The sequence below is a fragment of the Pyricularia grisea genome, assembly GCF_004355905.1.
Source record: "Pyricularia grisea strain NI907 chromosome Unknown Pyricularia_grisea_NI907_Scaffold_1, whole genome shotgun sequence".
Lineage (NCBI taxonomy): Eukaryota > Fungi > Ascomycota > Sordariomycetes > Magnaporthales > Pyriculariaceae > Pyricularia > Pyricularia grisea.
In genome coordinates this window covers 1,149,308-1,164,647 of record NW_022156716.1, presented here as the reverse complement: position 1 = coordinate 1,164,647, position 15,340 = coordinate 1,149,308, and the positions used below count along the sequence as shown (strand labels likewise).

Sequence of the window (15,340 nt, the reverse complement as noted above, 5' to 3'; positions counted from 1 at the left end):
TTTTGACTAGGATATACATAGTATCTTTGAGTTGTGCCGACAAGTACGGGACAAGAAAGCATAAGTGATTATTTGATTCTTATTCTTAAACTCCGAGTGACAGTTGACATGTCAAGACTTGAAAGGGTTTTTTTCTCTTCTTTTTTTTTTTCTTCCTTTTTTCCCTCATGGTAGTCAATGCAACCATCCAGGCAACCATCCAGGGTCAAAATTAAAACAAAAAGACATGTCAGCTGTAATAATTCGCATCCGCGGATGCGAAAAGTGGCACAGCTGGAGCCTTACCAAAGTTGCCTGCTTTGCATTACTGGGGTCCAGCTTAGCGACAAAAATTGATCCTTTACTCCGTAGATCATGTTCGAGCCAGCAAGCAGCAAGGGTTCATTCAGTATGAGGGCCACGACACCAGTCAACACAAGCACCTTCCATGCTTCCAAGCGGGAAGTCTGGCCCAGACCGCAAAAGCATCCTCTACCTCCATCCATACCTGCCCTGGTTAGGTAAAAAGTTGTGTTGTCATCTTACCCACCCGATTCTTTGGGATGCCCTCGCTCTCGATTCCCGCACGAAATTCCAATTTCGCTTGTTTCGTACCGTACCGTAAGCAACATTGTTTGTCATTCTTTCGACAGACCACAACCGGGGGGGAAAGCAGTAAAACTCTGTATGTTGATGGAAATCCGTGATTGGGGTATAATGTTTTGGGACTACATCTACCATACGTGACAGTGTGACACGACAGGAAAGTGAGTAATCATGCAAACTAGTGATATATCAACGAGGAACGTGATGCTATAGAGAATGTGCAAGCGTAACGGGGCTCAAAAATTCAAAATAAAAACAACCAAGCCACATTGCCCAATAAGCAATCCCATCCAACGCCTTTTTAGCCCCAAATGGTCATCGTAACCAATGTTCAAAATCAACCTCAACCAAACGCCATTTGCTCCAGGGAAAATGCCAGTGGGTATACATTGAAACATCCCAAGTACTCCGTGGACATTGAAAGAAACATAAATTTTCGTCATAGCAACTCATGCTGGATGATTACAGCCGAGTCTTCTCAGCTTCGAAATTGTCATCTCCATCAGTGTAAGCCCATGCTTGGACTGATAACTGCTTTGCTGAAACAGCAGCTTCAGTGTCGAGGCGGATGGCACCATTGGCTGCGTCGTTTGCTGTACGACATGACCTGCATGGTGTCTTGTTAGTACCATGCACATGTAATAGGTCGTTTCAGTATCTTCACTTACCAGGAGTCCTTCGACTCGACGGCCACAACCGCCAAAAGAAACAAAGCGACGAAGCAAATGACGGCGATGTCAACATGTTGACGGGAGACACAAGGGTGAGGAGCGTGTACTCGAGTTGGCTTTTGCGTTTGTGTTTGGTGCCCGTTGGCCGAGTCACTTAGAGGCGCTGATTCAAGCGCCTCCGGCTTCGTAGCGGGGTTTTCCACGTCGTTGTTGGCCCTAGGCAACCCCAGGAGATATGTTGATTGGATGGGCTTTTGTGATGCCAGGATTACAGACGGTATATCGGAACTCGACGGGTTTTGTGGCCTGTTATCTATAGGCGCCTCCAGATCCTGCTCGACAATCGAAGGATGTACCCTCGTCACAGGAGCAAAGTGATGCGCATCGGGTTCTCTGTTGTAATTGATAGTAGCAGGTAGCGCGGCTGCAAGGCCGCACAAGAACGGCAGGAGCGTGATGGATTTCATCTTGATGGTGCTGTGCTGATTTCGTGAAGATGATGTGCCCGTGTCCAGGCCGTATATAATATATCGTATATCGATCGGTCAAGACGCAAGACTGATGATGAGTTCGTCAAACACTTTGTCGATGGCGAGCACACGAGAGAAAGGACAAACTCTGGGAGACAGCCTTGTCAGGTGCAAAGCCTCCCATGCGAGGGGGTCCAGGCCGTTACTTATGCAAACGAATGTGGAGATAGATGTAAGAGTTGAGGCTGCATGGAGTGAGTGCATCTTTACACAGGCAGGGTGCCTCCGCGGCAATTAATCAAGACGCTGCACACCCTGCCGTACCGTACAAGGTACCTTACCATCCATCGCTTCCTCGCTTGTACATAGTACGGAGAACGGGCATGTCAAGGCAGGGACAAGGGCAGGGGGCATCTAATTCCATCCAGCACAACCCCCCCAACCTTATCGTTTCTCGGCAGGTGTGGACCGCAACCACAACTAAAATTGGTGTTAGACGGCGCGGTCAGGTAGGGGTAAGCATTCAGATTCGGTTACAATGCCCTCGAGACCTTGCTTCTAGTGGGCTGAGGAAGCAGAGCCCCGTCCAGATGGCTGGCTGCCTACTCCTTACTTCGCACAACACCGTTGTACTGTAGGTACTCTGCTGCAAAGCTGCGGCCTGTATCGCCTCAGTCAGCCCCCCTCATGAAATGCTCCATTGAATTGCTACTATTCCTGCGGCGATTTGCATTGCTGGCAACCAAGTTTCCTAAACCTGGGTCTTGGCAACCGTGTAATTCAGATTCATAGCCCGGGTTGAAACGCCTCTGGTAATATCGATTTTCATTTTGGCACAAAATTAAATCACGCAAGAAAAACAATTGCGAGCGGGACATGCAAATAAAAAAAACAAAAAATAAAATAAAAAACAGGCTTGGAATTCATGGATGGCCGGCCACGTGCATGCACGGCTGGCAGGAGAGTGCACCATCTCCCTGCCTTGCATTCTTTCCTAAGACTTTTCTGGGAGCTGAACAAGGCGCTGGTCTAGACCTCAAAGGCTTGGTACCAGCAAGACCCGGGTGGTGTTGCCAAATCACATCGCCTGGTCAAAGCACATTGCTTCCTTGCCTGCATGCAAGTTGGGAATTTGGGAGGCTAGCAGTTACCCCACTGATGAGCCCACATAGGTACCCATAAGGAGTACAGGAGCAAAATAAGTGTACCTACCAACCTATAGGTAAGGTACTTTAGGTAGGTATCCGTAGGTAGTTCTGGTACGCCAACAATAGCCTGTCTGGACGCGACCTTGTTGCTACGCTACCTATCACTCAAAACAACTATATTTACGCAGTCGCCCGGCAAAACCTACTACTGTATAAAGGACAGTATTTCTGCAATGGTGATCATTTGTTTCGTTTCGTACAATTATGAAACCAACACAGACAGCTATGATCAAGGAGAAAGTTAATTGAAAATTTAGCTTTGTAAGTCATGCAAGATCCTAATCCTGATTCTACCTTCTAGCCAAGACAGTTTTGGCACAAAAAAAAAGAAGATAATCCAAGCCAGCCATCATCCCATCCACAAATATTACCGTACCTACGTGGTACAGCACGAATGCCAAGACATTAACACAGCCAGCTGGTCGACCAAAGCCCAAAGTCTAGACCCCACTCGATCGACGCCCCAAATTTGGTGCCCCCCTGAATGCCCATCCGCGGTCGAAATATTGTCAGATTTAGCCACAATGCCAAGTCCGTAGAGCAACAAATGCGCGCAGGGTAATTGATCTAGACTACTGTAGACCAAGCGTAAGTTCGCTTGATCGAGTGCAGCTGACATAGCTACTCTCCCGAGAGCTCAGCCCCTTCAACAAACGTCCGTGACGACCTCGCACTTGTGCACACATTCGCTCGCTTTGGGCTACCTTTGGGCGCCCTTCGGAATCAATCGACCCTTGCCTTATGGCACCTCCATCGGGCCTGAACAAGTCATCTTTACCCTCGGATTCCGACTTACCATACACCAAGACCCTGGCCACCCGCACCGGCTCCTCATCATACCTGGTCCCGGCCAGGCTATCTGGTGCTACCGATGTCGACGTGAATAACCCACGTCGCCTGCATCAGCAGCGTGATGACCGGAGCCGAAGCCGAAGGAGAGGTAAACGTGCTTGGAAGAAGCTCCTTTGGGTGAAACAATCTTGTTAGTTCATTCCGTTCACCACTCATTCTCCCTCTCCTTTGCACTCCAGTGAACCAGGTCAAAATATCGAACCAGCGAATTTACATTTTTTTTTTTTTTTTGGAACACAGACCCCGACAACTACACCGATCAGGCAACGTTCCTCGAAAATCTACAGCGCAACCCACGCCTCCAGCCCTACGAATTCTGGCCCCTGGTCGCGGACTCGACCGTCATCGTTCAACATGTCTGTTCCGTCATAATATTCGTCGCCTGCTTTGTAGGCATATTTCAAGAGCGAATTAGTCCCATGACGGTCGTGAGCGTCTCCAGCTTCGCAACCTTTCTGGGGTGGTGCCTTTATGATCGTTGGGTTGGCCTGGAGGCTGCCGAGGGCGCCAGCGACAGCGACGTCACCGAAAATCCTCCCAATGGTCGATCTTCGCCCCAAAAGCAACGATCCAGGTCCCGCGGGCCCAGGCCAACGGGCGTAGGGTTCACCTCGGAGCGGCCTCGGCTGGCCGTTGTCGGCAGCAGTGACCAGCTAGGAGGAAGTCGGCGGGGCAGCTTGCTTTCCATCAGCGCACACCCTCAGTCCACTTCGGCAAGCTCATTGGTCTCTACAGCCTCTCATGCGAGCGCAAATGGCCCATCGGCCACAGCAACTTTGATGTCTCCAAAGCACAGGCCATCCTCCCCGCTCCGAGGCGGGAGGGCACAGCTACGCGCGAATGCGCTGAAGTCGGCGCTCCTCATCTACTTCACTCTCCTAGGCCTGTCTCCGATATTGAAATCTTTGACCCGGTCCACGTCTTCCGACAGCATTTGGGCAATGTCCTTTTGGCTGCTTGCCATCAACATTTTCTTCTTCGACTACTCGGGAACTTGGACGGGCGTAAATCATATATCTGTTGCGTCACTGTCTACCAATGCCGCACTGATGGCCTCGACGGTTTTGGCCAGTCGCCTCCCGTCAACTGGGCAGGTATTCGGCCTAACTATCTTCAGCATCGAAGTATTTGGTCTGTTCCCTGTGTTCAGGCGCTATGCGCGCCACCGGAGCTGGCGCTTCCACGTTTTACTCACATTTCTGCTCGTGGCGGGCGCCGGCGTTGGCGTTGGTCTGACACTAGCCGGGAATGGAACCAACGTGGGCTTTCCGTGGAGGAGCGGTCTTCTTGGCATGGTGGCAGCCTGTGTTATTGCCGCTACAGCGATGGGTGGGTGCAGCTGGTGGCTTCTCGGGCTGCAAAAGTATAAAAACGAAATCCATGGGCCTTGGGATCCGGCTCGACCTGTTATCATTAGTAGGACGCACTGGGATGATGACTGACGCTTGATATGGTAAGACGAAATCCAATATGTTTTCTCTAATTCTGTGCACTGGCATATACTCGTCACGTGCTGCTGAATACAATAGCTAGACAAGACAGCAAGTGCTCTCTTACGCTTGGTTACGGACTAGCAAGCCTAGGTAGGTAGGTAGGTGAGCTAAGGCTATATGATATATGCTAGTGTCCCCTTGGCGAGGTAGACTTGACAAGTTTCATGGCATTCTCACGGTAGTCGCCAGAACCCCCGTACCTGGCAATAACTTGGTCGATAGCCACCTCGGTGGTATCCCTTGTACGATGTCTTCCCACTATAGCCGTATTCCTAGTACTGGGTATGCGCAGCATTTCGGTCTCTACTTGCCACCCACAGTCGACCGCGATATCGGAAACCCAGGCCACAAGGCTAGAATAAGCAGAGTGCGACTTGCTCTTGTCAGTCGGCGGTGGGGCCCGAAACCTGGCGCCGGTCAAATTGTGACTGCAGCATGGGATGGCTATGAACGGACATCCAGAAGCGGTGGCGAGCAGCGGCGTCCATGGAGTCAGTTCATCTGCATGGTTGGATATAATGAAGGTCCCTTTGGGAAATACGCCATCGTGGATCCCCACGGTCTGTGGCGAGACTTCTACGTCATTTATACTTGGAGAGCCCTCTTGACCAACGAGTGAGGGGATTAGGACCAATTCCTGCAGAGTTGGCTGGCCGTCTGGTTGAAGACCGTTGTAGACATGCCAAGATTTTCTTGCTCTAGCATCGAAACCCCAGCCACTATCTCCCACTCATCGTATCTTGGTCAGCCACAACTTCAGAAAACAGGCTTAGCAAAAAAAAAGTCAAGATGAAACGTCAACTACGCAACATCACATCAAAACTGACCGATAGCCTTCCAGGTTCAGGATATGGACGAGGAGGCCATTCCCAGCACCGATGTCCACGAAGCCTGGGAATTCAATTGTTTTATACATCTCTGCCCAAAGTTCAATCAAGAAAGCGGCTATGCAGAGATCTTCAAATACGTGCTTCAAAGGGTCTGTGGATTCTGCCCACCCTCCGACAAGCTTCTTGGCATAGCGATCTCTGAGGCTTGAGTATCTGTCTTGTAGTGCTGACTTTGGAACCAATTTGTCATGATGCACCCGCTTAACGTAGCCGTTGAGTTGCCCTTGGCCGAGTTTGTGCAGTATAGAAAGCATATTCAGGGCTGTGCTTTTCAGTCTAGGAGTCATTGACCCCTCTGAAAACAGCTGGTAGTGAATAGAGAAGTTGCCTTTGCCCTGCTCATCATTCCACTCGTGAAGCAGACCAATGCCTCGAACTTGGGGGTGATAATAGGGAAAGTCCTCTTCGGAATCCAGGTGAGGGAGATAAAGCACGAGACTTCTCCTAGTGCCTGTGTCTGGTTCTAGCGTGGATTCAACATAGAACGCGCAGCTTTGAATCATTGGACTGTCTCTCTTGATGTTTCGTGGTATGATTCGTCGAAGATACGCCCTCTCGAGGCTGAACCCTTGCAGAGCCGGGCACCGAGGCAGCGTGGATTCCCCCTGCACCGGGCACACCTCGGCCTGGTCATGTTCGGTCTCGGACAATATCTCCGCCCGGAAGAGCCAGCTAGACAAGAGGTTTGGGTTTCTAACGGCATTCACCATGGCGTCATCAAAATGTACGGGGCCAAATTCGCATGAACGATGACAGATTGGGCGCCATGGTAAACAGTCGGACTGGCCGCTAGTAGCCGTCTGCAGAGCACAAATGAACGGTTTCGCATCGGGGCCATATTCTAGGGCTTCGCCGGTACTCATGGCTGATTTATTATAGATGGAGTGAAGAGGGGAAAATAACAAAAAATAATAAAAATACAAAGGCGCTGCTTCGGATTGTTAGGCTTCTTGTCCTGACTTACTATTGATTAATTAGTGCGTACAGTATCTGCCACATTGGGCCTCAGGCCAAAAACACGCCACCAAGCTTTTACTACTTACTGTAGTACTTCGTACAGTACGGTACTTCCATGGGCTGCTATGCTGCTGACTAAGGTGGAGATAGAACAAACTCTGAGGTACTTCGGCCGCAATGAAGGAGCCCCCTGTCTTGTAGTCTAGGTACCACCTACCTTAGGTACTTAACCTTAGACACTACTTCGTACGGAGTAGCTGCTTCATACCTTTGTAGCCTCAGGCATCACACACAAGCGGCAAGGACCAGTCACCGACCCACCCCCTCATCAACCAACCCAACCATTTGACCCAGTTCGCCACCCACTCTTTGCCAACACCGATCTCTCCCTCACCCGCGTCTTACTACAAAACCATCACGACAGGTCATCACTCATAAAGCTAGCAAACAGTCTTCGTTTTTCAACCAAGAAAGCCAACTCATTAATACCACATACCTCTCCTCAAACCCATCACTTCTGCATCACCAGAGCGAGACGCAACAGCCGTCGGTCGCTATCCCCAAACCCATCGACACAACTCCCCACCCAAAGGACACCCCGAGAAAGCAGGGTTTATGTCCATCGAAAATCTCCGGACTGTTGGTATGTTTCTCACGATTTACCTCTTTCACTCTGGTCCTCGCGAGGAAAGACTGTGTGTTTCCTTGGCATCGACTCGGTTGTATGCCGTCTCCGTTGTCGGAGACAGAAACCAAGCGACAACTAGCTGCTATGTGCAGAGAACGTCAAGATTGAGCGTATGCTGACAGGGTCTTTCTACCCCACCTTAGACCCCTTCGCCGAAGCCGACGAGGATACTGGTGATAAAACTAATGCGCAAGCGCAGTACATCCACATCCGCATTCAGCGTACGTATATTATTTCCTCCGTCTTGTGTCTCATCGTCGTCAAATATATGGACCAGACAAGATCGCACATACGCACTGCCCGACGCGGCAATTTCCCACATAGGGACGCAAAGTAACTAACATGTAATCAACTACACAGAGCGCAATGGACGCAAAACCTTGACTACGGTGCAAGGCATCCCTAAGAAGTTTTCCCGCAAGAAGATCTTGTCTACGGTCAAGAAACAATTCGGTATGAATTATCTATTGATCTATTTGGTGTTGATTGGTTTCCAAAGGACAAACAACTGACCCTCTTAACTTGTTTTACTTAGCTTGCAATGGCACCATCGTGACCGACTCCGAGATGGGCGATGTCATCCAGCTTCAGGGTGATCAGCGCAAGGCCATGCACGATTTCCTCATCGACAAGAAGCAGGGGCTCGAGATGGATCCTAAGACCATCAAGATCCACGGTTTCTAGCACCGTCGTATCGGTAGCGCCCGTCGACCTCCCCGAATCTGTATGCTAGGGGGCTCGTACCATCATGTTGCTTCCAAACTACTTTGGTATGCAATGGTAAATGGCCGCGTCGCCTGCTAGCTCTCGACTCTTTTGTCGGTCGGGGATCGACACAGCGTGCAGGATTCAACGAGTTTTACTGATGAGTGCAGTGAGAGATATTATTAAGATGGAGTTTTTGGCATGTGGTTATTACTTGGTCTGGAAGGTTGTCTGGTTGGTTTCATTCGTTGATGATTGATCGGGCATTCATGCTCCGCCACCAGTATCTCCGTGATGCCATTTTAAAGCAGTAATGCAATATTCTCCGTCATGATGTTTTGCTGTCTTGATTCTTTTATTCTAGGTGTCCAATGATGCGTGTTACCCGTAACCCTCTCGCAAACGCCCTTCCATATCGATTATCCTTTCGATAATGGATCTTGCCTGTCTCATGAAAGTTATGGCAGGAACCGCCGGGTAGCTTTGAGCCCTATCCGAGTGCAGTTGAGCCAGCAGACAAAGCATACTTGTGAAGCTGGCGATGGAGAAAACACTAATGGATATGTTGGTCTCTTTCCGGATGTTGATCTTGCGTTGTGTTGTGTGGTAAATGGCGGTCAAGATGGTTGCTATAGCTATCCAGGCTGGAAGTAACAAGCGATCATCTTGGGAGGATCCAGCCAGGTATAGTACCCAAGAGGTCAAGTAACCATTCAAAGCATTTACTGCTAGCAAGCGAACTATAGTAGCCTGCGGTGTATAATTCAACAGCCTGGATTTGATGGGTAGGTTTTGTGGGAGTGTTTTAGTCGACGAGTTATTCCAAGGGGGGGTCGGCAGAAGAAAGTATGCAGGAGACAGGAGAACAAACTAACCAGCGAGACATGAGACAATCAGTGAAAAAGAAGGACAAATAGCCAGAGGCGCCGCACTGTTCGGTTGGCAAAAAAAAAAGACAATGGCAGTCGTCAGCAAGTTAGTCAGGAATAAAACCCACAATACCACCCCAGATATTAGTTCAAGAAAGAACTGCCTTTCAGTCCCAGTATTGTGGTGTACTAGATAGGTAAACGAAAAGCACAACACGCACCCATATAATGGCCAGTAAGACTTCCACCTGACCAGAATATCGCCTCATCTCCCCCTCGCCGCGGCTCCGGTGCTGCAAGCCGACGTACAAGGCATCCTGCAGCCTCAGCAAGAGACGCAAGACGGGCGGGATGGCGAACCATACGGCCGGGGCGATGGAGAGGAGGCGACAGGCAAAGAGCGGGGAGTGCCAGGGTGCAGGGACGCCGAGGAGGACGGCGATGCGAGGGTGCATGAGCGAGGGCTCGGCGACGGGACAGCCGTTGATGTCGGCGACGGGCGAGGGTGGAACTTGCGAGGCGCCTGCTTTGCTTCCGGCTGTGGCGGTCATGGCCTTGTTCTTGTATATGGTCGTGCCATGATGATGGCGCTTGATGGTGCCGACAGGCCGCTGCTGCACCGGCATAGGTGCGCCCCGCGCGATGTGCGGTTCGAGTCCTGTTCTTGTTGCTTGCCTCCCTTTGGGCCCCCTCCCTCCCTTGTGAGTATTGTGTTTTATGCGTGGGTGCCTGAGCCGTCCCGCCGGTGGGCTTTTTTTGTCGTTCAGCGCTGGAAGCGTCTAGCTGACGTACGTGCGTGCGTTTACGTGAACAGGCCTGGGTTTGGAAAACGAGAGTGGGCTGCAAAGGTTGAGTATCGAGTAGGCCTTATTCGTATGCCGATTCCGACTGAGTGAATATGTGGAAGTGGAATTTGTGATGGCTTCTTTTTTTATTTTTTTTTTATTTTAAAGCAAGCAAAGTAGGTAATACAAATTCAATTGAGTCGAGGTTTATTTTGCAAGTACAGGTTAACACAATGCGGTATTGTGCGATACCTTTTCGACTTGGAGCCCAAGGAAAGCAACTTGCCCATCATGGTTGGTCGTAGGTGTTAGGTACCTGACCTTATTAACCCCAGGTAGGTTGTACACATGATGGCTACCGATGACCGACCGTAACAAAACCTACCAGGTTTGGAGGGTCCTGCTACGTAAGGCAGTGGGGCAGTTCGTTTTAACTTAGACACTGAAGAACCAAAGTGCCCTGCCTCCCCCAGGTAAGGTACAGCTGTCCGGTCCGTCCCCTGCTAAAGCTAGATGGATCTTTTCTTATCGCCAGTCCCGATAAGAGCTTTTTGACGATTCCTCAGCATAACATACCTAACGTAGAATCTAAATCGTTCGGTATTTTTGCGCCCTAAAATACGGTCACCAGTGTAGATCGTAACCTTTCGACATTGCGGTACCAACTCGAATTTGCGTGCCAGATTTCTTCGGACACCTCGGAGGGGATCGCACCGAGGAGGTGCTCTGGGTTGGCGGCAAGGCAACGCCGACACTCGGCGAAAAGAAAGAAGGAAGAAAGAAAAAAACGAGAAATACTTGGACTGGACTATCCGGTGTCCTCGGAGGCAGCTCCAGCGAATCCCGAGAGCAAATCATCGATTTAAAGTGCCTAATATAGGTAGCTGTCCCCGTCAACGATATCTCGGAATACTCAACGCGTCTGTCTCATTCGCCGCGGCACGCAACAATGTCTGCATCATCTAACGCCTACCGCAAGGCGGCGAGGCAGTTGGCCCAAAAGACGGCCAACTCCCGGACCGCACGCGCCGCCATTGCGGCGGCAGATGGCAATCAGATTATTGAGAGGTCAATAATCGGTTCTTTCAAGCTTCCCGGTACGAAACGACGCGCCCGCTTTTCTGGACCGGCTCCCGGGGCAAAACTAACCAATCTTCTTGTGCGTCGCCAACAGGTACTTTGATAGCACCTCCGGTTTTTCGATCCATCTTCCAAAGCCCCGTCGAGGGCGTAAAGATGCAAGGGCTACGTGTCATGGCCAAGTCGTTGGACGCTTTCCGCATGGTGGCCTCGTACATCGCCTCCAAGCCATCTCTGCTCGCCAGCGGGAGCCTCCAGGTCCAGCGTAGCAGGATCGTGCCAACCGCCAAGGGGCTGCACCGCTCGCTCTCCGGGGCCTTTGCGGCCGGTGACCTGGATACTCTGAGGAGGGTGTGCCACTCGAACCTGTACCAAACTCTGTCTACCAAAATCTTGCAACGGCCCGCGGGCGTCCGTAAGGATTGGGAGCTTGTCAGCTATACCGGCACTTTGATGTACCCGCGGATCGTCGACCACAAGATCATGGAAGTACCGCTAAGGGATGGGTCCAAAGTAACAGTCCACCAGGCTGTCGTGACAATCCGCAGCCGGCAAAGGCTCACTCAGTTCAACGACAAGACTGGAGAGAGCACCGGCCCGTCCAAGGAGCTCGACGTGACCGAGCACCTGATCATGTTGCGCGAACTCGACCCGAATGGCTCGCCCCCCGGCGATTGGAAAGTATTTGGATACGCCGACGAAACCACGTACCAGGACTGGCTGAAAGAAAAGCACGGTCTGGATTTGCTTATGAAACAAGCAAAGGCCCAGCGATAATGGGCCTGTCTGTTTGTCCTTCTGAGCGTTTGGCCCAGTCAGGCAGTTCAGAACGAACCTACCTGGGTCTTTGTTTATGTATACCAAAAAGTGTATTATATGGAGCCCGACTGGCTGTTGATATTTATGGAGTTGGTTCCTTCCTGATCAAGTGTGCCACACATCTCAGCTTGTATCATAGATGAAAAAATAAAAAATTAAAGAGAATCACCATCGTAATGACACAACATCTATGTACCATTCCCATTGGGAAAAGTTTCTCCAATAGACAGATACCCGCAAACCGGTATCTTTGTATTTCTTTGTGTCCTGAATTTCTACTCGAAGGACCGAGAAGAAAAGAAAAACAAGAGCTGAACCACTTGACATACGGACATAAATACACTGCGAATAGCGATTTTCGTATCATCCACAAATTATTGAGCATCCGAGCGCGTGATCTTCCCTTCCATGCTTTAGACGAACAAGTTTAATATCACCGGAGTCGGATCTCGGGCTCGTCTCGTCTCCTTTAACCCTCCGACACAAAAGATAATCCCTTCTCTTTAGTGAGACGTGTTCACCACCCAGTCCTTGATCTATTTGACCACTAGGATTTTCTTTTCCTAACCACTACCATCCATCCTCGGCACAAGCAAGGCTCGAGACACTTGCCACGGTGCGGAAAGTCCCCTTCGTTGCTTGATCAATAGAAGAACTTGCCGACTTTGCCACTGATCCCCGGCTCCTGCTCCGTGATGGAGTCCTCCTCGCGCAAATCTCCATCCTCAAATCCGGGCTCGGCTCGGGCCGGTGATGCCACCACATCTGCTGCCATGGGTCGGTCGAAGGCGGTGAACGGAGCTCCCGTCATCTTGGCCCTGGCGAAGAGGAAGCCGACGCGGCCCAGCATGGCAAGGAATGCAAAGATGAGGCCTCCGACGGGGGCGGCCACAAAGGCACCAAAGACGCCCCAGTCGCCCGTGTACAGACCCTGCTGCAGCAGGATGAGCTCGCCACCGGCCTGTGCGTTGCCGTAGTAGGCGGTGCCGAAGATGAAGACGGACAAGATGCCGCCGAGCCCGCCGCAGACAACGTCAAAGCCGCGCCACCAGTAAAAGTAGGCGTCCGAGAGGCCCAGAACCAGGACGGGAATGGTCGAGGCCGAGACTAGGTCGGAGATGAGGTAAATCTGGAGGATGCTGGGCGCACGCAGGGCGATTACGATGACGGGAATCATGACGAGCACGACGGCGGCCCGGATCGGCCACACACCCAGACGGTTGCGGAACAGGTCGTTGGAAGCCGAAGACACCATGGCGCTCTGCAAGCTGTCAAAGGCAGCCGTGCTGAGCGTCACGGCCATGAGCAGCACCATGCCGACGACCCAGTTGGGCAGCTGCTGAAGTAGCATGAAGAAGGCGACGGAGCCGTCTGCATTATCAGGGCCGGGCCATGCTCCTGACCAGACGGCCACCAGTCCTGTGACGCCAACAAGGGTGAGGATGCAGAGGATGGCGCCGGTGGCCAGGCTAACGCCAATCCACAAGTCCTTGTCGGTCTTGGAGGCAAAAGTACGCAGCCAAAAGCTGGACAGGAAGAAGTCGTTGGTCAAGATGGCAACGGGGAGAATGTAGAGGAGCTGCCAGCCAAGTAAGGTGGGCTTGGTAAGGCCGGAGGATTCGATCAAGGCAGGGTCGATCCGGGTCTCGACTCCAATAGCAATGGTTGCAATGAGAATCAGGCCCAGAACCATGACGCCTTGGACGTTGTCGGTCAGAAACGAGATCTTGAAGCCGCCCATGGATGTGTAGGCCGTCGTCACGATGCACTGCACAATCATGACTGGCAGAGGGTTCATGGTCGTCAGTGTGCTGATAACCTGCCCGATGGCAGACAGCTCGGCAACCATGTACAAGAACAGCGTCACGAGTGACATGAAGCTGAGGTATAATGCCGTGGCTTTTCCGTAGCGCTCTCTCGTCCACTCAGTGAGCACGAAACCCTCGGGGCACTTGTTGCGGATCTTGGGCCCCAGCGCGGCAAATATCAGCAGCGGGAGGGCCGACGAGAGTGCATATACCACCACGCCCTGCACTCCCGTAATGGTCGCAAGCTGTGGGTACGAGAATAGAATTCCGGATCCGATGGCTTTGGTTGCGTTAGCATACAAAAACAGAAGTCGGGGAGGGGGGGGGGACTGGGGCTGGGGATTTTTGTAATGGCAGCGGCAGCACGTTTCCCACGCAAGCATTATCTTGATCGAGTAATCACGGTACAATCTCAGCCTCATCTCAGCAGTTTACGACCTGATGCACTCCACGTCCTTCACAGAGACAACGCCATCAAGGGCTGAATCCCTGAAAACAAAAAGAGCACAGCAAGTCCTGCGTCGATTCGGCGCCCGTAGTGAGCCGCAGTCCCAGAGGTCTCACCCCCAACGAAGCGGCAAGTTCCATGGCATAGAAAATCCGAGGAAGTTACACGGTTCGAGGAGGTTACAACTCTGGTGACGAGATGGTTCTTGAATACTCACCGCCTATGGGCTCAAGTTCCCGACTTTGCTCCGACCGGCCGACTTGATCCGTCCGTGTCCAGTCGGCCGCCGCTCGTCCATCGTCGTTGCTTGTCGATCAAGTGATTGGTTGCGTGAGGCGCCACCGCCATCAGTTGCCAAACATAGACGGCCTACTATGCATGCTGCACACACTGGCCGTCTTTTCTCCTGTGTCATCACTCACCCGAGGCAATGAAGTTCAGAGCCAGCGGAAGCGCTGAGTGATGGCAGGATGCGTCAGTATTTATTAGAACTTGAAGCTGCCATTGAATGAAGCATATGAGGGAACTGGGTCAAGAGGAGTGGGAATAAAGAATATGCTCGCAGTGCTGGGTAGGTCCATGGCCACATCCAAGTGCTGCGAAGCTTTGCATTTTCTGACCAGTCTGAGTTCTGTTCCCCGCAAGGAAATCGGCTTTGGGTTGGTTTCTCATGGTCCAGGCGATGCCAGACCCGAGAAGACTGTGATAGTCATACACAACGTGTTAGATATATCATCTTCAAAGTACGCATCCTCTGTGCTTTTCAATTGATGCTTACAGGAAGGTTCCATATGTCACATATACAATGGCGTTGGACGCCTCGAACGATGGTTGGCCCATCTTTGTAGTTGAAATGAGATAGTCGTGAAACCTCGTGTACTCTTTGTCTTTATGCTGTCTAGAAGAAAAGGCTATTTATTCAACAACGATAGGGAGAGAAAAAAAGAAAAAGAAAAAAAAAAAAACATAAACCCCTTTCTTGGGGAGGGAGCGGATTAAGCATAATAAAACG

At 51.2% G+C, this 15,340-nt stretch overlaps 7 protein-coding genes across 7 annotated transcripts; 3 read left to right on the top strand and 4 right to left on the bottom strand.

Moving 5' to 3' along the window:
* Positions 1-687: 687 nt before the first annotated feature.
* Positions 688-2,195, bottom strand: PgNI_00277 (uncharacterized protein). The gene is made up of 2 exons (XM_031120359.1): positions 1,254-2,195; positions 688-1,192 (listed from the first exon to the last, which is right to left on the bottom strand). Exons 1-2 carry the CDS (start codon positions 1,721-1,723, stop codon positions 1,048-1,050), a joined length of 615 nt encoding a protein of 204 aa, XP_030987697.1. The 5' UTR covers positions 1,724-2,195; the 3' UTR covers positions 688-1,047.
* Positions 2,196-3,581: 1,386 nt separating this feature from the next.
* On the top strand, positions 3,582-6,087 carry PgNI_00276 (uncharacterized protein). Its single transcript, XM_031120358.1, has 2 exons — positions 3,582-3,916; positions 4,027-6,087. The coding sequence occupies exons 1-2, from the start codon at positions 3,676-3,678 to the stop codon at positions 5,226-5,228; spliced, it is 1,443 nt and encodes a 480-aa protein (XP_030987696.1). The 5' UTR covers positions 3,582-3,675; the 3' UTR covers positions 5,229-6,087.
* On the bottom strand, positions 5,407-7,032 carry PgNI_00275 (uncharacterized protein; the record flags this gene model as incomplete). The annotated part of the gene is made up of 2 exons (XM_031120357.1): positions 5,407-5,998; positions 6,107-7,032. The coding sequence occupies 2 exons, from the start codon at positions 7,030-7,032 to the stop codon at positions 5,407-5,409; spliced, it is 1,518 nt and encodes a 505-aa protein (XP_030987695.1).
* A 709-nt stretch (positions 7,033-7,741) lies between these two features.
* Positions 7,742-8,498, top strand: PgNI_00274 (uncharacterized protein; the record flags this gene model as incomplete). The annotated part of the gene is made up of 4 exons (XM_031120356.1): positions 7,742-7,769; positions 7,907-8,035; positions 8,175-8,267; positions 8,350-8,498. The coding sequence occupies 4 exons, from the start codon at positions 7,742-7,744 to the stop codon at positions 8,496-8,498; spliced, it is 399 nt and encodes a 132-aa protein (XP_030987694.1).
* Positions 8,499-8,900: 402 nt separating this feature from the next.
* PgNI_00273 (uncharacterized protein) lies at positions 8,901-10,014 on the bottom strand (the record flags this gene model as incomplete). The annotated part of the gene is made up of 3 exons (XM_031120355.1): positions 8,901-9,291; positions 9,395-9,450; positions 9,610-10,014. 3 exons carry the CDS (start codon positions 10,012-10,014, stop codon positions 8,901-8,903), a joined length of 852 nt encoding a protein of 283 aa, XP_030987701.1.
* Positions 10,015-10,718: 704 nt separating this feature from the next.
* Positions 10,719-12,243, top strand: PgNI_00272 (uncharacterized protein). The gene is made up of 2 exons (XM_031120354.1): positions 10,719-11,270; positions 11,348-12,243. The coding sequence occupies exons 1-2, from the start codon at positions 11,123-11,125 to the stop codon at positions 12,028-12,030; spliced, it is 831 nt and encodes a 276-aa protein (XP_030987700.1). The 5' UTR covers positions 10,719-11,122; the 3' UTR covers positions 12,031-12,243.
* A 70-nt stretch (positions 12,244-12,313) lies between these two features.
* On the bottom strand, positions 12,314-15,264 carry PgNI_00271 (uncharacterized protein). Its single transcript, XM_031120353.1, has 4 exons — positions 15,107-15,264; positions 14,751-14,783; positions 14,546-14,634; positions 12,314-14,160 (listed from the first exon to the last, which is right to left on the bottom strand). The coding sequence occupies exons 1-4, from the start codon at positions 15,166-15,168 to the stop codon at positions 12,716-12,718; spliced, it is 1,629 nt and encodes a 542-aa protein (XP_030987699.1). The 5' UTR covers positions 15,169-15,264; the 3' UTR covers positions 12,314-12,715.
* Between the last annotated feature and the right edge of the window lie 76 nt (positions 15,265-15,340).